Source organism: Pogona vitticeps, chromosome 2 (assembly GCF_051106095.1).
Source record: "Pogona vitticeps strain Pit_001003342236 chromosome 2, PviZW2.1, whole genome shotgun sequence".
In the NCBI taxonomy this organism is placed as follows: domain Eukaryota; kingdom Metazoa; phylum Chordata; class Lepidosauria; order Squamata; family Agamidae; genus Pogona; species Pogona vitticeps.
This window is the reverse complement of record NC_135784.1, coordinates 161,338,249-161,361,690: the sequence shown is the minus strand read 5'-3', so window position 1 is coordinate 161,361,690 and position 23,442 is coordinate 161,338,249. Positions and strand designations below refer to the sequence as shown.

The following is a 23,442-nucleotide window of genomic DNA, read 5'->3' as shown; positions in this document are numbered from 1 at the left end:
GGGTCAGTTTTATGATATGTGTGTTTTTTGGTATAATACTTTGTTTTTTGAGTGCTTCATAAATAACGTAGCTGATATCATGACAATTCCTTCTCCTCTGGCAGCATGTGACCACTTCCTATAAAGGAGAGAGTTTGTGTCCTGGCGGAGGATGGGAGAACAGTCAGTCAGTTCACAGACTGCACGTTACACATGCCTGAGCTTGCAGGCTTTCGGCGCTTTATCCCTGAACCAGTGCCAACAAGAGGCTAATTGACTGGAATCGTAAGGCCCTCAGAACACCACACAAGAATTTATTAAACTTCTGTGGCACTGCAGGGATGCAGCCTAGACCCTCCTCTCCACCCTGACAAATCCTCTCAGTCACATCAAGAATCCACAGAAGGGGAAAGATGAATATCGGGGGAAATTGTCAGTGCTACTGTGCACGTTCTCTGTCTTCTGCCTGTGTAAGACTTCTGAGAACATTGAAGGCTTACACAGGTCTCTCAGTGAGCATTGTGAAGGCCTCTCAAGTGGCATTTTTGCCACTATAAAACCTTTCCTCCTTGACATTACGGGTGAGAGTGAAATAGAGTGGTTGGTCTCCAGTCCATATTTCATCTCAGCTACAAATTTACTAGAGAGCAGGTAGAGTTTCAAGTCACTGGCCTTACCCCTGATGTGAGAGGAGGGTTTCCTTGATTATTGTGTTCAAGGCATATGCTCCTACTTTCTCATTTGGCAATGTGACATAGCATTTATAGCTATTACCATCATTTCAGTTAAGTGAGATGCTGTGTAAGTATATATAAATTTGGTAGAGCTCAGTGGGTTGGAGTGTCTGGCTGCCCGTACCTACCAGTCTGTTTGGCTTTGGGCAAGTGACACAGCGCCAGAGTGACACCTTCCTCAAGAAGGGACTGTTCAACTACTTCTGAATATATTATTCCTTAGAAAACTCAGGAAGGTTTGGGGTCTCTCTGTCTCTAACACACATACACACATCAAACTACTGCATTTTAATCTGAAGAGGTCCTAAGTGGTGATTCCTCAGTATATAGTTTATCATCCTTCCAGAAATCGTTTTGTCTTAAATCCACAGTATTTTGTGGTATTCTAGAATGTGTAAATATAGTTCTGTTTCTCTTCATAGCATTTTAAACTCTCTGTGATGGACAGGTCAGTAACCACTCCTGTCCATCACAATGGAACCCTGATTTAGCAACCAATGGTTGAACAGAAGGGGCGGAACCAATGAAATATAAGAAGAGAATGGAAGACAGTTAAAGACCAGTTGGGGATTTCAGTTAGGGATGAGTTAGAGTTAGAGTTAGGACCAGGGTTGTGTTAGAGTTAGGATTTCAGTTAGTTAGGAGTTAGAGAAAGAACCAGATAGTCAAAGTTAGATGTGAGAATAGTAAGAAGTAAATACACAAGTTGGTTAAATGACAAATAAGTAAACAAAAGAAGACATTTCAATGATTGTGATTCTGAGTAAATAAATAAATAACATATGTAACTTTAATACACCCCCAGACATCTTTCTGCTGAGTGAGTTACCTCTGGTGCCAAATGGGAGGAGATGGATGCCAACCCTTTAACGCCACCTTACACACACACAAAAACAAAGTTTCTGCTTTCTTAGCAGTACTTGCTCTGAGATGTCTCTCTCTGCTGGGAGATCCAGAGAAGCATACCCGTTCTCCAAGGCCAGAATCCTGAGACCTGGCAACCTTAGTTAAGTGTCATTCTCTTAGGCCCACCTTAAGAACAACAACAACAACAACAACAACAACAACAACAACAACAACAACAACAACAACAACAACAACAACAACAACAACAACAACAACAACAACGTGACATCTCACTTAGCTTTCAGCAGCAATACTGGGAAGCCTCAGGAGATCTGGTTCTTGAGCCCTCAAGGGGGATAGTGAAGGTTGTTAACTCTAATTCTGGGCAAGGGGGAGGCTTTGGGTTTTAGTCTGAATTTTACTGGAGCTGTGTGAGGTGCCAATCCCTATACCCAAAACAGGTCCAATAGCTTGGAGAATTGCTATACAGTTTCGACTGAAACCACACCCGTAGTATCAGGATCACCAGCGTTTCAAAAAGCTGAGGAGGCTATGAAGTTCAGGGAGAGGACCACGAGTTGCAAACTAATGAGTGGAGAAACAAACACACACTGCTTCACACTGCTTGGCCACTTCATAACAGTGAAGTAAGACCAAAAGCTCCACAGTCTTGCACTCTCTGAAGTTTATTAGAAATTTCTAGCCCCTTTTCGTGATCTTCAGATGGGATTTTGACTTTCCTCCCTAAAAAGGTGATGAAAATTTAATTAAGGGGAAGTGTCAGCAAAGCATTAATGTTTACCCAAATCTTTTTATTTTTTTATTTTTTTATTTTTTTTTTGATTTATGGGAGGAAAAGGATTTCCCCTACTGAACACTGGAAGGCAACACTGTAGAGGTCAGATCTGACTCCTTGTGATGGGTATTCCACAAACAGGCCTCCACAACTGTTGGCCATTTACCTCATTTCTTCCAGAGAAAGAGAACCACCCAACATGACCTAGGTTAGGAGTACAGAAACTTTGCCACATCTGATGCTTTGAACTACAACTCCCACCGTCCTTTACAACTGACAGTATAGGCTGAAGATTCTGGGAGTTGTAATCCAATAAATTTGGAGACTCAAAGATTCACCATTCTTGAGGCAGGTGCATAGAGGAGATAGATGTTTCTTGAGATACTCTGGCCCCCGAAACATTCAGGACTTTGAAGGTCAATACTAGCACCTGTTATTGGGCTTGGACCTGTTCTAGATCCTGGACATGGGGTTAAACATCTGCATCATATGATCTTATTGGTCAGAACTTGTTAGTTCCCAGTGAAAGTAAGAACTGGAAAAATACATGTTCTCTGGATATGCTTCAGTCTTTGCAGTAGAGTTTAGCTAAGGATTTGATCCAGGACAACATGCCTGAGGCCCTCAGAATGAATGGTGAACCTAAGCTATTCAGATTGGCTCCACCGGCATATTCACAAGCCTTAAAAGGCACTATTATAAATGAAACCTCTGGTTTTAAGCATTTAACGTTGCCCTCCTGGAATTTTTTTTAAAAAAATTATTTTTATTTAACATCATACATTTTTTTAAAAAATCTAAAGATAAACAACATATAAAAATCATTGTACTACCCCTCACCTGACTGAGGATACTGTACTCATTTTCCTTCCCTTTGCAGAGCTCTGTTCCCCTTCCAGAAATATATTGACTCTTACACAACCTTCCCCTTTGTTAATACAAAATCAATAAATCCTCTCCATATATTTCTAAACATATTCTTATCTGTCATTCATTTTCCTACATTAATATTATATGGTAATTTATCATTAATAGCTATATTCCACATTTTTATACCATTTGTTTAATTCAAGATCCCATTTAACATTCTAATTCTTTGCTATTATTAATTTAGCCACTGTTACTAGATTTATAATCAATTCTTTCATTGTCCAATTCCATTGCTCACTCTCAAATATCAATAAAAGCACTATTTTAGAGCATATTGTTAGATTTAACTTTCACTTATTTCTTTAAAAACCAGTTTCCAAAATTTCAATATATATTCACATTCCTACCACATATGAAAGTAGGTTCTCATTTCTTGACCACATCTTCAACATATATCTTAGAATATTTTTTATGCATACAATTCAATTTCACTGGTGTTGAGTATCATCTGCAAACCAATTCATAAAAAGTTTATTGTACTCTTACTGACATACATTTTAAAATTATTTTATTCCACAATCTATATTCTTCCTCTTCTCAGTACTCATTTCTTTTCCCAAATCCTACTTCTCATCGCATCTTTAAAAACTTCCTGTTGATCCTCTGCTTCTATTCATATCTTATAAATTTTACTCATCATCCCTTTCATTATTTTACTCCCATTATCTTTTTCCTTCATTTCTTTAAATTTTGTAAGCTCCCTGCATTTACCATTTCTTTTCATCCATTCTCTAATCCAGTGTTCCAGCTGAATGACATTAAACCAAGAGTTATTCAGGTTGGCTCTACTGGCATATTCACAAGCTTTAAAGAACTCTATTATAAATGATACATGTAGGTTTTAAGCAGTTAAAGTTGCCCACCTGGAATGAAGTAGTAGCATTTGGGGGTCCTGCCCCGCCCTCTGACTGTCTTCTTCAGAGCAAAATGCCCAAGGCTGAGGGAAAGCAGAAAATGGCTGACCCAGAAATGGGGACACTTGTGCTCTGCTTTGATGAGCCTGCTTCTTATCCTGGAAGAAGTGACAGTTCTCCATACCTTGAGGGTTTCAGAAAGCTAGGAAGGCTGTGAAGTACAGGAAAGGGGCCATGTGTTGCCAAATAATGAGTGGCCAAGCATACCATGCTTGGCCACTTAAGGGCAGTGAGGTAAGACTTTCATTACCAAAGCTCCATTGTACAGAATTAGGAGATTTGTAGCTTGCTGGGGAACTTAGAATACTCTCCTCCTACAGCAGAGAGGTACACTACAGCTCATTGTTAAGCACCTCACCAAGCCATAAAACCCAGGCTTCCACAAGATGAAGCCATGACAGTTAGAGCAGTATCAAGTTGCCAAGGAAGATGTGTAAGGGGCTCTTACACATGTTTGGATAGATGAGTGTGTCAGCTTGGAATTAGTGTTAATGTGCCTTAAAATCCCTCACAAATGCCCTTCATATTCAATCGTGAGGGAGTCTGATGGGTTGAGCAGCTTTTGCTTTCAGGGGCTTTGGTACCATTGCTCAGTAATGCCTTTCCTCATAGCATGTTCAAGAGGGCAAAGGTCGCCTTGCCTCTCACAGTGAGAGTAGCATTTTCTGTTCCGTGCTAACAGCCCAGTTCTTCTCTTTCCCCCTAGGAGTCCACTTCTGTCCCCCTCCGGGCCCTGATGCTTTTGGGAATGAGCACTTGTGGCAGAAAAGCCCTGACCCTGCTCAGCAGTGTGTTTGCTGTGTGTGGATTGGGGCTCCTGGGGATCGCTGTGAGCACCGACTATTGGCTGTATCTGGAGGAAGGAATCATCCTGCCTCAGAACCAGAGTACTGAAGTCAAGATGTCTCTGCATTCCGGCCTCTGGAGAGTTTGTTTTTTGGCAGGTACGGTGCTTCACATAAAAGTCAATCTGTTCGGTTTTTGTCTTTTTTTTTTTTCTGATCCTGGTTGCTAATCATATCCAGAGCTTGTAACAGGTTGCTTCTAGAATTCTCCCAGCCGGCAGGATCAGAGGATGTGTCAGCTGCGGCATTCTATGATCCATTAAGAAAGGTCCTCTATGCTGTAGTGATGTTAGCCAGGATTGTGTGCAATGTATTAAGGCGATGTTAACAATTTATGGTTGATCATGGTGCCGTCATATCAGGCGGTCTAACTTACAATGATTGCAGTGGTTTGGAACAGTACATTTGCCCTTGTATTCTTCTCCTTTTGGCTTTGCATATCACTTCTGCCACTTTGCAGTAATGCTACATAAGAAGTTCGTCTTTGCAAAACAAATTTTCTTTAGAAGACAGAGCACAAAAGACTTTTCTTGTAACTTTATCAGAATCTACTCCTTTATAAATGGACCGACGGGCCAAGTGTTGTGGTGCTGCTGCTGCAACAATCAGACAGGCAGCCGAAGCTAGTTTTTTTCTGAAACGGCAGCCTTACCACTTAAACCCCAGATCAGTTTCTGACCATTGCCGTTCATCTGTAGTCTACTCCGTTAAACACAGATTCTGCTCTTCAGGCTCTTTACACGGTTTCCAGACTAAGACCGGGTGACCTCTTTTTCGAATCCTTGAGACAATGAAACATCCACTTGCTTCTGTTGTTTGCTCTCAAGGCTTCCTTTGTCTCAAACAGCCAAACCATAATGTGCCCAGGAAGGAGACAAATCAATACCTTGTTCTTATCCTGTCCCAGATGCATCCATTCTGTATTTTTTTTTTAGACCAATTCATGAGCCAAAATCAGTATTGATCTAGTCCAGTGAAATCCAAATGTTTTTGGACTGCAGCTCCCGGAATCCTCACCGTGGGGCTGTGGAGGCGACAGCTGATGGTAGTGGTGGTCCCTGGTCCCTCTCTGCTCCTGATTTAGTCCATACCCCTTTTAAAATTATATATTAAATTATAATTATTTAGATTGTGTAAGATGTGTTCTATTGACAGAATGTTTCTAAGCAACACATACAATCAGGTAAAGCCATGTATCTCATCTACCGCCTCGACTCTCTGTTCTATTCCTTGCGGCATTTCAAAGGGTCAAACTAGGCAAGGCTCCATCCCTACAATCAATCAACAGCTGTATGAGTGACGTTTTATGAATGGCACTTTATGAATGGCATTTTAAAAGTGAACTGCAGATGCAGGGACCCTGGCCCAGATTGTGACCCTTGTGAGGAGAAAGAAAAAGGCAACTCTGACCTTTTTGCTCTCCCTTGCAGCCCTGATCTGCATGTCCTGTTTGCCTTGGGAGTGAAGTTCCCTTTTACATCTATGGAAACTTGTCTTCCAAAATAAAGAACAGGCTGGGCAGGAGGGGGCTCAACTGTGGGAGACCATGGGAGGGGACCGGAGGTGGGGTGGGGCAAAATGTTAAAGCTCTACTTTTCAAAATGCCATTCCATCTTGTCTAGCTTAGCTCTGAATCCTCTCAACGATCAGGAGCTAAGAAAAGCAGTAATGGACGATAGCAGCCGATTCAAAGCCCCTGAAGCTGCAGGAAGCAAATGAAGCAGTCTGTTTCTCTAAAGGAAATATAAAACCAGCTTATCCCCTCACAGGTGAAGAACGTGGAAGATGTTTCACCATAGAGTACGTCATGCCAATGAATGTCCAGCTGACATCGGAATCAACCGTCAATGTGTTAAGTAGGTGGCTTCTGTTACATGGGGCAGGGCTGAGGGATTCCTATGTGTCCAGGTGCTCATTCTGGCATGTGATTTTCACAGCCTAGGGAAGAAATAAGATATTGCCACATTTCATCTTCAGCAGTGGGCTACCTAATCCCTAGTTTGTGGGCGGGTGGACAGGAGAGGCTGTTTTCTGTGTTGTGTCTCAACAGGATTTCTCCAACGGCAGCTCAGCAGGACACAAATATGTGTGGGAGGGAGTCAGAGATGGACAGCCATTCCAATACTCCTGCCACATACCCTGGGGAGCTGCTGATTGCCAGTGTAAAAATATGATGCTGTTGCTGTCTTACGTGCTTCAAATGACAAAAGAGGTGGCAAGATGATGCCACTTGATACCAGAGGTAACATAGCTGTGCAAATGGGTACACATACTGTGCATGGCAACTCTTTCCTCTGTCCATCAAACATGGCATTGCGTACAATCTACACCCCATGGTAGCTATGCGGGGAGAGACCTAGATAGGAGTACCAGCAGAGCACTGTGGTTGGAGCAGAGAGTCTGAGCCTTAGCCTCTGACTTAAGACTACAGGCTACTAGTGAATGGCAGAATAACTTGGTGGCTTTTCTCTAGATGTTTCCTGCACAAAATATTGTCAGGAGGCCACCAGTGCAAGCCATCTGGAGCCTGGCCATGACCTACTACACCAACAGCCATGTCTCACTGACAAGATTCGGAAAACCCCCGATGGCAGAAACGGTCTGCAAAGAACCTAAATGCTTTTCCATGTAGAAAAAGAGAAGACTAACAAGGCTGTTGCCACATTCAGGCAGCCAGAGCTCCTGTTTTTTTGTGTTTGGTTTTGGTCTATAATTCCCCAGCCAGGCTGACCGTGCTAGTCGGGGAGATTCTGAGCATTTTAGGCTGAAAAGCCCCCAAGCTCTGGGCTGCTCCAAAGGACATTTGGGAGGAAATTTTCAAATTAAAAAAACAGTGGCAGAAAAACTGGGAGTGCTGGCAGTTTTCTCAAGAGAAAGAATCACTAACTAGGGAATAACTCAGGAGCCTGTGAGGACACAACACTGAACTGGGCGAGTATGGCTCCCATGGTCGGTGTCCCTCAGGCTTGGCAAAGATGAATCCACTTGGTCCGGTGCTTCTGTGAGAGAAGCAAGCCTTTTTGCCAAGAAGGCATCTGGCAGCAGCTTGAAGCACCCAAGCCATCTTTAAACGCAGCTGCGGTGGATAGAGTGATGGACTAGGTTTCAGGAGACCTCAGTTCAGTTTCACGCTTGGCCGTAGAAACTCACTGGGGGGGTGGGGGTGGGGTGGCCCTGGTGAAACCGTTCCTTAACTCTCTCACTTACCTTGAAAACTCTACTAGGGTTGCTCTGAGTCAGTTCTTTCTTGATGGCACCTAACACACACACATACATACACACATCTGTTGTGTGGCTGTAAACAAGCCTAGAAGTTGCACGGCTGTGAGTTAGTGTAAAAACAACAACTCCGGCCTGCTTAAAAGGGAGGGACGGTTCCAGAGTCATTTGAGAAGCATGCTGTGTGTCAAGTTCTGGGCAGAGAGGGTTTGCAAGGGAAGCTGTGGTCCCTTTTCTGTCCTCCACTCTATGCGCCCATTAGTCACAGAGGGGAACATGTACAGGACCTCCGTTCCCTAGTCTAGAAAAAAAATCGCTGTCTTCAAAATGAAAAAGTATATATTGTGAAGTCAAATATTTCATGTGTTTACTTTTCAGTATTGAGGGATATAAACTAATCCTTTAGAATTGTCTAAATATTTTATATTAGACTGTCAAAGGCAGCCTGTTCAAAATTCTCTCTCTCTCTCTCTCTCTCTCTCTCTCTCTCTCTCTCTCTCTCTCTCTCTCTCTCTCTCTCTCTCTCTCTCTCACACACACACACACACACACACACACACACACACACACACACACACACACACACACACACACACACACACACACACACAAGCTATCCTCCCCTCTTAACAAAAACTTTTATTTCAGTAAAGATACTTGAAACGAGTTTTTAAAAAACCACCACCACCTTTTTCCTTTCTCTTGAAGCTATTTCTGTTGCTATAGCAACCCCTATCTCTATTTCTGGAAAAAGACAGGTTTATATTTGGTGGTGCTCACATGTGAAAAGAGAGGAGTGAAGTAAATCATGTGCAGCGATAACAGTGGCCTGCCAGCATCACAGGCTGCAGTCCTGTGGTTGCTGTCAGGGCAGTGTTGTTGTTCATGGGGATCCATAGAACATGAGGTACCTCTCCATGGGCCCAGAAGGAGATCAAGAGCTTGGATCACACTTGGAAAAGTGATCTTTTGGACTACAGTTCCCACTCTTTACTAGCCAACATGGACAACTTGTTAAGGTCCCAGACGTCTTTTTCTGAAGCTCTGGGGAGTCCTCCCTTGCCTGAGAGTGGAAAGATTCACTGCTGAGTCTACTCTGTTGCTGCTGTGGGAGCCAGGTTGGAGTGGGGCTTTCTGGGGCTGAGTGCTAGGGAAGATTAGTGGAGACTGGGGCGTCTCTCCTAATTTCTTAGGGAGAATGACTTGGGGCTGGTATAGGGGTTTTTTTCTGTCTGAGGAATCTTTTCAGAACCCAACTGAGAAGGGGGAAATGGTGTGGAGGGGAGCAATATTGTATTCCATCCCTGAGATCTACTACCCTGGCCAGCCAGAGACTTAGAAAAGCTTTTTCTTTTTTTCCCCCTGCTGGAGACATCTTATCTTCTCGCGTTCTGCAGCGTCTCCTCTGTCCTTCTATTTTATTATTTTTCACAGAGAAATGCACTAAAAGCCAGAGTGACACAGCTTTAAATATGTGCTCTTTTGCTGTTGGCAGTCAGGCGTGAACCTGAGCCACAGGGGTGACATTTGGGCATCAGGGAAGGAACATAGATTGAGAAACATGAGAGGAAAACACAGCATTAGGCGGTGATGCCTTGCACACTTCCTGCATCCTGCTGGGTGTGTACAAGTAGGGCATGAGGGGGGGAAGAGAGAGCTTTTGTCCCTCCCCACAGCTTTGCCCTCCTTTGCCCTATTAACTTTGTTTTCTTTTTAAACACTTCCCATTACTCCCAATTGCACTATGATAGATCCAGGATCAGAGTACTGTTGCCTCCTTCCACCGTTCTGGGAAGGGAAGAGGTCCAAACCCTCTTGGCCTGCTCTGAGTTTGGAGTTCCGGCAGCAGCAGCAGAAGACAGAGCTGGGAGGATTAGTTCTAAGATGGACGAATAGAAGGGCATGCTGAAGTGGAGCAGTGGTAAGATGAGGCATCACTCTACCATTGCACAGTTATAGATTTCTTCAGCACATCCTTATATTTATTCTTAATGGCATCTATATTTCTTTATGTCTCTCTTTACAATTTATTCAATTTATATTCCTCTTTCCTCCCAAAACTGGGACTGTAGGCAGCTTTACAAGCTCTGTGGAGAAGCCATGGTGACAGTCCTTTTCACTACTGCCTGGAAGAGATCAGATCCTATTGTCTCTCTCTCTCTCTCTCTCTCTCTCTCTCTCTCTCTCTCTCTCTCTCTCTCTCTCTCTCTCTCTCTCTCTCTCTCTCTCTCTCTCTCACACACACACACACACACACACACACACACACACACACACACACACAGGGTGCTGTGGAGTGGTAGGTGGCCGTGAGAGGTTGCCAGATGCTCTGTTCTTCACTCCCCAAGTTAGCCAGCTGGCATCAGGTGTGTCATGGAGGATGCTGCCTCATCATCATAATTCAAATAAGATTCCAGTGAGCTGCTGGGAGATCATCTCGTTCTTTGCCTCGGGCAGCACAATGTCTTGGATTAGTTCAGCCTTCATCCCCAGGACATCTTCCCAAGAAGAGTAATATGGCGATCAGAGGGAATCTATTTCAAGCAATAAGATGGTTCCAGACTGACAAAAATAGCACAAGCTATTTTACTTCAAGTTTCTGTTTCTATGTGAAAAACAGAGCATGCAGAATTAAAAAATGAGAGAGACCAAAGGGATCAATGAATTACACATGCAGACGTGTCCCCTCCCCAGCCACAGTGTGATTAGATCAAGAGGTATTAATCCTTTTCCCTCCTCTTCTTTTGTAGAGATGATTCGATCAGCCACCCCCTTTCCTCTGGTCAGCCTCTTTTTTATGTTCATTGGATTCATTCTGAGTAACATTGGCCATATTCGACCTCACAGAACCATCCTGGCCTTTGTGTCTGGAATCTTCTTCATTCTTTCTGGTAAGTTTTAAAATGGCAGCATTTTTAATCCACATTTTCCAGTTCTATACTGTGGATTCCAATTCAGGGCCCTGGTGTTTTTAGATGACAAGGAAGATGATCATTAGGAAAGAAAGCATGCTGTTAGATTTTGACTTAGCTGTGCATTGTCACAATCTGCCTTTTTCCAATGTATCGGGATGCCATAGTTTCTTATTAGCCTCAGTTATGCTAATTCTAAGTACTAAATTGTCAGAGGAATTGTGCAATGTATTTGTTAGGATATCAGGCTAAGATTAGAATACTCAAATTCATATCCCGTCCCCCCCAATGAATTTCCTTGGCCCAGTCACCATCCTTCAGCCTAACCTACCTCATCCTACAAGGAATCCTGCATGCCACCCAAAACTGCTTCAAGGTAGGACAAGGCACGAATAGGACAAACGAATGAATCTTCTCCCTCCTTCAGTCCCAGATAATAACATCGGGTAAAATTAAAGGGAACTTCATACTGTGGCTAATTAGAATTCACCCAAATTTTAAATTTAAGCTCACATCCCCAATTCAAGAGGAACTGTCAGTGTGTTAGGATTACTCTACTAACGAGGAAACCCACTGTGGTGTAGTGGACAGAGTGATGGACTAGGACGTAGGAGACCTGCGCTTGAATCCCTGCTTGGCCATGGAAACTCATGGGGTTGGGGGTGGAACGGCTTGAACCGAAAAGGCTTGTACGTAACTTCACTAATGTTTGTGGATTTTGGTGACTTCATAGAACCTAAAGAGGGGAATAAACTTGCCCTATGTTGTGCAGCTGGTTTTGTGGGTTTGTATCCTAAACACCTACACAGTTTGCTCCCCCCCACAACCCCCAAAGACAACAAAACACAAAAGGCACTGTCACTGAACTGAGTGCTTGGTCTTGCTCATTCATTCAGCCTTTGTTCTCTCTCCACCCGCTTAGGTATGATGGTGCCTTGCTTAAATCCCTAGGAAACGCCAAAGTCTGTAGTTGAAGAAAACTGCTCCGATCAACAATCATTGAAGCAAAAAATAAAAAATAAAAATGCAAGTGTAAGGAGGAGAGATGAAAGTACTTCCCTGAAAGACAGTCCAGTAGGCATGGGGCAGTTTAGGCTGGCAGGCAGCTGTGCCTGGCAGAGAGGACTAAGCTGCTACATGACAGAGAATCTTTCCAGATGGACAGGATTCCCCTGCTGCGGTGGGGCGGGGGGGGGGCACCATACTTGCTATGGAAAGAACATTGTTGCGGTTCAGACTTCAGAGCGAGTGTCCTGCTACACTAGAACAGGGCAAGAAAGGCCCGATGTAATGGTCAGAGCATTTCTCTGAAAGGCAACTTTTGAGGCACAAGGGGGCCAGCGCTGTCAAGGAGTCAAAGGCACGCAAGCAAAAATGTGGAGCAGTACAGAGCGCCAGGCAGCTGGGTGAGTCTAAACAAAACACTCAGGCAGGCTAATCCTGGTCCCAGTTTTGGAGACAGTGTGTTAGATCCCCTAGCTGGCAGAGCCACCAGCGGAAGTCATGTGCTGAACAGAGATCATCACATTATCTAGTACTGCCATCTTGTTGTGATTCATGTTCATGCAGTAGAGTCATAATAAATGTTTTTAATGAGTGAAATAAACATGTCCTGGCAGAATGCACACTTGCACAAAATTGCATGTATGCACACTTACGCACACCGTACACACGGGAGAAAGAAAAGGTTTAAAACTGAACCACAGAGAGAAAGTAAATCAGATACCTAGCAAAAGTTAGGGCCGGTGAGGTAAGCGTGGGGAACAAAGAATAAGTTTTGATATCAAAACTGCACAGAGGGTGCAGCTACATTGGGAAGCTGGATCAGAGTGATTTGGCTTTATTGTGGTTTATTTGCAGCCTGTATAATATTTGAAATCACAGTCAGAGCTCACACGGTGGTGTAGATTGATTTGAGAGGTCATTGTTCATACTGGATGCAATGCAATTCGTATTCCAGCCCACAGCCCTCCTTTCTTTCATTCCTTCCACTGTTCCCACCTCTGCTGATCCTTGTTCTCTGGGGAACTGACAGGGGCTTAAGTACGGGAAATAATAATATTGATTACCTGGCAATAAGGTGATATAGTGCTAATCTCATATAGTAAGATATTTTTTAAAAAATTTAAAAATTCATAGCATGATTGCAGGAAAGCAAAGAATGTGGGGGGCATGTTCCCCTGGTCCTTAACATCATGCCTCAACTGCCTACATCACCAAAACACCACCTACAGGCATGCCCCCCCCCATCTTTAAAAGAACATATCACAATAAACCACATAGGAAAAAGCCTGTTTGAATCATTCCAGCTTGAAAATGTGGAAGCCCCTTAGTGGTGGAGAAAAAAAGCTACTGGGAGCAAAAAGGGCCTGACCAGTTTGAATCAGCCTTTGCATCATGTGGTCAGTAAAAATACTTTGAATTCATCCATTTTATAAGCAAAGCAAATCTTGCAGTATTTGACCGTGTAGTCACAGCCTGAAACTCTCGAAAAATAAACATATACTACCCCTCAAACAAATTATAAGGGCAAAAGAAGGATTAAGCAAAATGCTGCTAAAGTGGCATTAACAAGACAAGACAAGGGAGATGACTTAGGTGAAGCTCAGCCTACTGTCAATACAACTCTTTGTCAGAGACCTTTCTACCAGACTACATACTAACACTGCTAAAACTAGCAAAAGAATGACAAAGAGCTTGGTGAGATAACGTGTGACTTCACACATTACATTCCACCAATTACAGTGGTGCCTCGCTTAACGATTGCCTCGTTTAGCAATGAATTTGCATAACGATGTGTTTTTTAAGAAAATAATATGCACCGTATAATGATGTTTCCTATGGGCGATTTTTGCTTAGCGAAGTTTGGGACCATGCTTCGCATAACAAATGCGATTTTAGGTCCCCTGCTTCACTTAACGATGTTTCTTTTTTCAATTAAAAAATTGTCTTAGAAGAGTCAAAAACGGTTCTAAATGCTTGGATTCGTTAGAGGACCCCCTAAGTCATGTGCAAACCTGATTTGGCTTTGATCTGACTTTTCGTTAATTTATGGTTAATTTTTTTTTTCGGCCCATAGGAACCAATGGACCTGTCAAAATCTGACAGCCCCATGCTTTTCTATGGGGGAGAAAACAATTCGCCATAAATTAACGAAAGTTCAGATCAAAGCCAAATCAGGTTTGCACACGACTTAGGGGGTCCTCTAACGAATCCAAGCATTTAGAACAGTTGCTGCGTCTTCATTAATTTTTTGTGAATTTTTCTTCCCCCATAGGAAATAATGGAGCTGTCAGATTTTGACAGCTGTCAAAAGTTGGGGGAAAAAAATGCACCATTAATTAACGAAAAGTCAGATCAAAGCCAAATTAACTTTTGCATCCGTTTTAGAGGGTGCAGAAGCTAATCCAAGCATTTAAAACCATTTTTGACCCTTTTATGACACACTTAAATTTGCAAAAATTGACTTCGCAAAGCCATTGAAATGTATTGAGTCAGCTTCAATACATTCCAATGGAGGAAACATTGTATCGTTTAACGATGTTTCCTATGGGTTTTTTTGCTTAAGGACGGCAATCCGTGCCTATTGGAACGGATTAACCGGTTTCCAATGCATTCCTATGGAAAATGGTTTTTCGCATAACGATGTTTCACATAACTTTTTTTTTTGAACCAATTAAAATCGTTATGCGAGGCACCACTGTATTAGATGCTTGCCTCGAATTTCATTCGGCAAAGCCAAACCAATCACACTACCTTCAGGGTTCTCAAACGCACACACATTCATTTTAGACATTCAAATCTCCAGATCAGTTTTGTACATGCTCAACACTTTAGCTTCATTCTGGAACCGAATCTAGTCATTCTGCTTTGTTCTGGACCTCCTATATAGAAGGTCCACATTGAGGTGATTTCATTCAAAATTCAGGATTTTAAATGCCTAAGCTGAGGCATGCCTGATTCTGCAAGTATTCTGTCTTCTTCCATGGCCCTGTTAAAGCTGTGCCAAAGATTCCAGAAAACTGCACAGAATGATTGCTGGGATGGTGTTTTGTTTTTGCTGTATGGTTTTGCACTATACACAGATTTTTGCTCTGCCGTATCGTCAATCTCATCGCCTCCCTTCCTATTTCTCAACATGTTGAATTATTGCACATATCTCTAGATGGATTCAAGGAAATATCCCTCTCCAACTCAGTTCAGCAGGTAATTACCAAAGGAAGGGCTTTTTTTTAAGCTGGCACTCCAGCCCTCTCCTCTCTAGAATGACATCCATTTTATGGCCACCTAGCACCCATCTTATGGCACCATGTAAAGACCTTATTTACTTACCTTAGATGTTCCGTTGTAAATATATGTACTACTTTTAATACTACTATAGCAGGTCTGTTTACTGGTGAATGTCGCAGTGCTTCCAAAAAGGGCTCGTGCCTAGATTTCACAGTATCCAGTGGAAAGGAACTCCATAGCAGCTGCAGTTTCCTGTGGTGTTTGACCTCTGCTGCTATAACAGTTTTGTTAAATGGGCCACTTCATATCCATGCAGTTACAGACCCACTTTCCTTTCCTTTCCTGCAAAGCAGTATTCGGTTCAGATGACCACCTTGAGTTACGGCGGAAGTCTGAAACTTAAGAACTGAGCTTTTTTTCCATTTGAGAAGAGAATCCCATGTTTTATTCATAGCATTAAGAGAAAGTTCAACAAGCAAATGTGATTGCAGAGCTTAAAAGCTTTTACTTACATGGCTTACTTGTAGTTCCAAGAACCCAACCTAAGAATATGTGTCTGTTGCTTAATTCAACACAGGGTGCTTCTTTCTCCATGAGCGACTGCCGGTCCAAAGGCTAACATTTACCCAGGACCTTGCTTCTCAATGCAGATGCCTTTAGTCCTAGTCCGCATCACCAATTATCAGGGACAATAGGAGCAAAAGTTCCAGAATGGACAGCTAGATAGCTCAGCGATTTGGTGTGCCTCTGGGGACTGGGAATTTGATTCCCCACTGTGCTTACCAGGAGAGGAGCCAGCCTGTTCAGTGTTGGGCAAGCTGTACAGCCCTAGAGTACCACCAGAAGAACGGAACAGTAAAATCACTCTGTACCTAGGGAATCACCCTGAGTCAGAATGAACTTGATGGAACATCATCATCATCATCATCATTAGTAGTAGTAGTAGCACAACATCTGGAAGGCTATAAGTTCCCCTCACCTGTCTTAGACAGAAGGAAATGTATACCTTTCACTTCTTATATCACTTTGATCTCAGTGTTCTTGCTTTCTCAGGTTTATCTCTGGTTGTGGGCCTCGTCTTGTACATCTCCAGCATTAATGATGAAATACTGAACAGAACCAAGGACTCCGAAACTTACTTCACATACAGATACGGATGGTCGTTTGCTTTCTCTGCTATCTCCTTTCTCCTGACAGAGGTAAGACTGGTCATGAGTTCACTGGCTTACCTGCAAGAATTTCAGTTCTTTAGGAGAGTCTTTAGGAGGGGTGGAAGCTTTGTAGCAAAATTAATTCTTTATTTCTCTACTCAGTGCATGGATGCTGAGAGTACGATCAGCAGCATGTCCAATGGTGAAAGCAAGACTATAGGCATGGCCTTGCTCCATGGTAACTGTGCAATGCATGCGTCAAGGAGCAATTCAGAAAATATTTCTGCATGTAGTTGTGAAATGCACCCTAAACACTCAAGTTTAAGTTCAAAAAGATAATGTCATAGTTCCGTTGGACAATGGTTCAGTTTAAGACTCTGAGCTTTCTGTTATTATAGGGACCTTCCCCCTGCTAATTCAATAATTATTATTTCATTTGCTTCACAATGTGGTTAATCACCCTTACCATATGCTTCCTCACACTCCTCTGCACTGCTCATTCTACCAAGTGAAGCCATAGACTTGTATCTAAAACTCCTGGACTGCCATCATCATTGTCCTAAGCTGGTGTTACCTTTTGACATCAGAATCACAGTTGCAAAGAGTGAGTTCAAAACCTGATTTTGAAATGTTTACGAGATGTTTTAGTTCTAGGCAATTTCTGCTATACTGGGGTTTCTCATAACCCTTTATCATGCAGTACCTCTTCAATGTATGAGTCAGTATGTCTCTTTATAACCACATCACTATGTACCTTATGTGGTGTAGTGGATAGAGTCAAGTCTTGAATTAAAATTCCCACTAAGTCATGGAAGCTCTTGGGGGAGTGTGAAAGTGGAGAAATCACTCCTTAAATATCTCTCTCTTACCACAAAAGCCCTATTAGGATTGTTGTACATCAGTTTCAGCTTGACAGCACATCACACACAATGTTACATCTCTGCAGTAGTGTTTTCTGATAGCACTTTGAGGATGAGGATAACACCTTTCCTAAATTTGCTTGCAGGGAAGGAAGATCAGGCTGACATACTGATTAATGCATGTCAGCATAGTGGCCAAAGGCTCTCCCCACCCCAACCCCAGAGCTAATAGTGTACATATCACACAAAGCTCCCAATAATTCACTGTTTTTCAAGACCATATCACAAATGCAGGATTTATTTGTTTTTTCGTTTCTGGTTTTGCTGCATCAGAACATTTTACTGCTATTTTTCTTAATGTCCTTGTTTCCAGTTCTGATTATTCCAACTGAATTGTTTGCACACAGGGAATCTTACATGCTCTGTTTCTCTCAGAGAGTTCCTTCTGTTCACAGAAGGCTCCTGAATGAGCGGAACATCTCCACTGGCAGAAGCTTTGATCTTTGTAAATTCCCTCCTCCTCTTGCAATCCCCTATGTCTGACTCCTAAAAGTCTGTTCTGTAGAGCAGTGTTTCCCAACCTTCGGTCCCCAGATGCTCTTGGAGTGCAACTCCCAGGAATCCTGGCTAACACAGCTAGTGATGAAGGCTTCTGGGAATTGCAGTCCAGGAATATCTGGGGACCCAAGGTTGGGAAGTATACCTATCAGAATATCAAAGGAGGCAGTATTGGGACTGAAGAGAGAGAAGGAACTTGACAAATGTTGCCACCACCACCCAGTGTTTTGAGTATTTTGAATGGAATTCTGCTTAATAAGTTTTCCTGCAAGGAGAAAAGAACCTGGGTCCAACCCCTGGGATTGTAGTTCCTAGTTTCCTGTGTTTTGAAGATGAGTAACTTTCTAGACATCTTCATACCCAGGTTTGCTGTATCTGTTCCATGCCTGTTTATTAGTGCTGCTTTTAGGAAGCATTTTTTTAAGGCAGCGGGGATTCTGTAGCACACTTAGTCCTTGTTTAGCCAGAATGGGTTTGGTCACACTACAAAATGGCTACTGAAGATGGGTATGATCAGCTGGATAGCTCAGTGAGTTGGGTATCTGACTGCACAGTTAGCTGCAATTAGCAGTCAAAGGGAAGTATTGTAGATTTTGGTAAATCACATTGGGGTTGCTCAGCCCTGTTTAATTCATTAGAGCAGGTTGGGAATTCAATTCCCAATTGTGCTAGCATGTGTCACCTTGGGCAAGCTGTACGGTTCCAGAATACCCTCAAACAAAGGGAAATGTAAACTACATCTGAGTACTCTATACCTAGAAAACCTTGGAAAGGGTCCTAAGTCAGAATTGACTTGATGGCATGTAATTAGTATTATAATTGATCAAGAAAATGTGGGGTGTATTGCTATGCAAGAAGAGAAGGAATAGGTCAGCCGTTCCCAGTGCTTAAATGTGCAGCCTCTCCTCTTAAATCTATTAGCTAGGCTTCACTGTTCCTTGCCATCCAAACACCAAGAATGCCTTTAATAATTAGGAGCCGAGTAATGGAACTGTGAGCCTCCCTTAAAACCAAGAAGTGTGTGCATGTGGTTTCTGGCTGCTCCACTGCGTATCTCACAATCAAATGGCTTCCTCTCTCAGGGGAGGGAAGGTGTTTGTCAGGCCAAAATATGGACTGGCTTGATCTTAAGGAATTGCTTGGCTTATGGTCGCTAATTAATTGCTTTTTGAAATTGCATGCAAACCACAAAATCGTGCTTTTGGATGAGCCTTCCAACTGGTGTGTCCCTTTCACTGCCAAGAAGGCTGAGAGAAGTTTAACTCTGATCATACTGAAAAGAGCTTCTGCGAGAAGCATCTGCTAGCTGGCGGATGCAGAATCCCAAGTGGCTACTTTCTGCCAAGAGCTTAACTTGGCACCAGAACACTTATGTAGGCAAAGTGGCAGCTCATCAAAGCGTATGTTGAAACCATCCCATCCTTCCCCCCACCAGAGTCCCAACTTGCTACCTTTCTCTCCTGACAATTACACTGACAACACAAGGCTGTTGCCTACATTGAGTTGGCCACCTTCAGCTTCCATGTTTGGATAGTTTTATGTCACAACTAGGATCACAGAAAAATGATGTGAGCTCTCCCTTCTTCTGCTAAGAATGAATGGTTGGGGGAACAAACCGAACCAAAATCTCTCCCACAATCCCTCAATATACCCCACAGTTAAGAAGTGGCTTATATAACCGGGTCTCTGCCCTGTACAACAGAAGCCAAAGCCCTGTTCAGGCACATCGCTTCTGGCTCGGTCAGTACACTTGAAGCGGAAGAGGCTAGTTCTGTGCCCACTTGCCTTGCCTGACTCATGTGAGCAACAACAGAGCTGAAGTGGAGAGGCTGCTCTACACATGGAGGCCCTGCATGTGAGCAAGAACTTTAGAAAATCTGGGTTCTTGCTCACCTATAGAGCCTACATACAAGCAGGAGCCTTTTCCTCTTTATCCCTGAGGCCAAGATTGTGAAGAACTTGACAACAGAGAAGGCCAGCATGGTAATGAACGTAAGAATGTATAATTCCTAAATAGGGGCACAGTCCTCTTTTGCAATGGCTCTAAGATGCAACCTTTTCCTGTATACAGCAGCTTCCCCTCTGATGGGATAGGGACAAAATAGTGAAAACTCTACCTCTCTTCCCCCATGTACGTAGTTAGCGGTAATAAACAGTCGAACAGGAATATTGGCGATTTCTGTAAATCACATTGGAGTTGCTCCATCCTACTTAATTCACTAAAAATAATGCCCACTACTGAAGCGCACGTAATGCATTGCTGATTGAAATAACCTGTAGGATCAAGGAGCCTCATTTTTTCCTGGTTTCTGGGGTTTGTTTTTTTAAAAAAACTTCATGCTGGAACTGAAACGTCTTCTTGAATTATATGCAAAAAAGCTGCTTTTCAGATCTCCCAGAAGCCTCACATCTAAACAATAACAACTAAATCTCCTCAGTGCCCCCACTAAAGACCCAGCATATGCCAACTCACCTGAAGGTAAACATAGAATCTTGAAGAAGAAAGCAAGCCTGAGAGGAAGTGTATTATGACCAGCCTTTGAATTTGTAAGGTGCGGTACCCTATTACTGAAGAATTTAAAGGCACCCTGTATAAATGCCAGCTTTCTTTTCTCCCTCCTTCAGAGTGCAGGTGTCATGTCTGTCTACCTATTCATGAAGAGATACACTGCGGAAGAGATGTACCGGCCTCATCCTGGCTTCTACCGTCCACGTCTCAGCAACTGCTCTGATTATTCTGGCCAGTTCCTACACCCCGATGCCTGGGTTCGTGGACGCAGCCCTTCTGACATTTCCAGCGACGCTTCTCTCCAGATGAACAGCAATTATCCTGCTCTACTTAAGTGTCCCGATTATGACCAGATGTCATCCTCTCCATGTTGAAGACAAGTGACACCCTTGCCTTGTAGGAATGAAAAACTGGCAGAGGCTGTTATGTCCTGAATCTCTACTCTGTTTTTAGAAATGCCACCCGCCTGGGACAACCCCCTCTCTATTTAGATGACTAGTGAACAATATTATTACGTAGAGGTTGTGTATGCTGCACCTATGCGTATTCAATAAAAATACAGTGGAGGTTTTGATCCTGCAGCTGGTCCATATGCCTTGATATCTTGGTGGCAGAGATACACAGTAGGTGTGGAAAAGATACAGGATCAGACCCAGTGAATGCTTAATATCAGAAAAATGCTCATAGGAATAAAGAAAGTTAAGTGTTTTCTGGTAAGCAACAAAGGTCTTCTGAATTGATATACTGCTTTTGTAAAATGTATTACCAGAATAAGGAGTAGATTTAAATTCCTTGTGAATAATCATTAGGAAACTGCAGACTGCGTCATTATTTGTCCTTTTTCTTTATTTATACAGACATCAAGTTGTGACATTTTAAACTAACATCTATTTGGTTAGCATTGCAACCCTATACGTAACTATCCAGATGGAAGGACTATTATTTCCAACAAAATGTACTTGCAGTGAAATGGACATAGGGTTGCGGTCTAGAAGTAATTCCTCTTGCCTGCACTTCACAATAAAATAAGGCAGGGTTTTTTTTTCCTTGAGAACCAGACAATTAGCTCACCAATAATCACTTTCCAGCCTGTTTATACTAGGCCTCAATGTAGCAGGGCAATTTCACAATTAGGTCAAACCCTCTGGTACTAGAAGTGCAATATCTTGAAATAACATGCCCAGGGCTCTGCTTGTATAAAACCCTTTCCCTCCCCTTTCTTCTGATAATAGATTTAATTTAACTTTACTGGATTGGTGCAGTAATAATGGATTAAAATATGTTGGCCTCAAGACATGTAAACTAATGTCTGTGTTCTCTCCCGCAGCCTTAGAACTGACTTACTTGTTGGAAATATTTTTGCTTTGAAAATCAAGCCTCATTTGTGTGGCGTTATGTTAATTCTAGTGCTTTGTTTTGATGGGGACCTTTCTTTGCAATCAGCCTGCTTGTGTTGCCCATTTGAAGCCCAGAGGATTAATTGGTCATGCTGGCATTCAGATTTTCTCTTTGTATATCAAGCATTCAGAAAGGAAACATTCGTACCTGTATGTTGTACCGTGTCTGTAAATATATATGTATATTTTAACTTATTGTGACAACAAGTTGATTTCTCTGAAAACCGCACCAAACGTACAAAATCCAGTGTGCTGGTCTTTCACTGCTCTCCAGAATTCTGATGTACAAAATTTGATGTATTTTCTTTATTTATTTTCAACGTTTTGTCAAGCTGTAATCAAAATCAAATCAAAAATGGTCTGTTTGCAATATATTTGTAAGGTTATAATTCATTTATTTTTTACAATATTAAAATGACAAAAAAACACCATGCAGACCCTTGCAACAAAGACTTTGATTGTTTGTTTGTTTACTTGTTTGTTTGTTTATGTATGTATGTATTTACTTATTTGACTTGTATGCCGCCCGCATTCTGCAAGAGTCTCCAGCAGTTTCCAACATCAATTAAAACAGTTCAGTTAAAAACAGACACTAGAAACCAATACAGCCACATCCACTCTACAAAAGCAAAAATAAAAATGAAAGCAATATACAAAAACAATCTAGATCCATGACTTATTAATTAAAATTAAAACCCTCCAATTAAAAGTTTCAATTAAAAAACTTCCGGAACATGAAGGTTTTAAGCTGGCACCAAAAGGTCAGTAATGTTGCCGCCAGTCGCATGTTGTTTGGGAAGGCATTCCAAAGACCTCCAATGACTTCTGCTTGAAAAATAAAAGATATTAGGTAAATCATAAGTGTGCTGCTTATATACTGCCCCATAGCACTTAAAGCACTCTCTGGGTGGTTTACAAGTTAATTATGCAGGCTACACATTGCCACCACCACCCCGAGCGAGTTGAGTACTCATTTTACCGACTTCAGAAGGATAGAAGGCTGAGTCAACCTTGAGCCGGCTACCTGGGATTGAACCTCCGGTCGGGAGCACAGTTTTAGCTGCAGTACAGCAATTTACCCACTGCACCATGAGGTAACATCATGATATATATAAATTTAAACCAGGATAATCCAGATGAGGCACTGGAAATATTTAATTTAAACTAATAGAATATTTCTTATTCCACCACCCTATTTCACATTCCAGGGCTCCTTTGGGATGTGGGAGCCTTTAATTTAATAGTAAAACGTCACTGTTGGAATGTTGTCATCAAGATCAGCCCCCAGGACCTTTTTACCATTAAGGGCTTCCCCCCACTTCGCATTCCAAAGCTACAAAGGCTTCCCGCAGGTGAAGGCCCTTGGGACCTAAAACGGGTGGTGTGGTGTGCGGGGAGGGGGGCTACAAAGCTCTCCATTAATCTAAGCTTATCTTAGAACTGCAGAACTGGAAGGGACCCTGTGCTTTCCCTAAAGTTGCCTTTTCAAATGCACATACCTGGAAGTTTGTTTTGCTATGGAAATCAAGGAAATAATAATATACGGCTTCCTGTGCTCTTTG

General features: G+C 42.5%; 1 protein-coding gene and 1 long non-coding RNA gene across 2 annotated transcripts in view; one reads left to right on the top strand and one right to left on the bottom strand.

The window, feature by feature from the left end:
• Window positions 1-22,330, top strand: part of CACNG5 (calcium voltage-gated channel auxiliary subunit gamma 5) — a 50,400-nt gene extending 28,070 nt beyond the window's left edge. The window contains exons 2-6 of the mRNA XM_072991028.2: window positions 4,906-5,143; window positions 6,814-6,900; window positions 11,014-11,154; window positions 16,459-16,604; window positions 20,600-22,330. Of these exons, the coding sequence (XP_072847129.2) occupies window positions 4,936-5,143; window positions 6,814-6,900; window positions 11,014-11,154; window positions 16,459-16,604; window positions 20,600-20,857 (840 nt within the window). The 5' untranslated portion in view covers window positions 4,906-4,935 and the 3' untranslated portion in view covers window positions 20,858-22,330. The remainder of the gene's footprint in view (window positions 1-4,905; window positions 5,144-6,813; window positions 6,901-11,013; window positions 11,155-16,458; window positions 16,605-20,599) is intronic.
• The window catches only part of LOC140704644 (uncharacterized), a 57,373-nt gene continuing 55,530 nt past the window's right edge, over window positions 21,600-23,442 (bottom strand). Inside the window, exon 3 of the long non-coding RNA XR_012083963.2 lies at window positions 21,600-22,705. This is a non-coding gene — a long non-coding RNA (uncharacterized LOC140704644). The remainder of the gene's footprint in view (window positions 22,706-23,442) is intronic.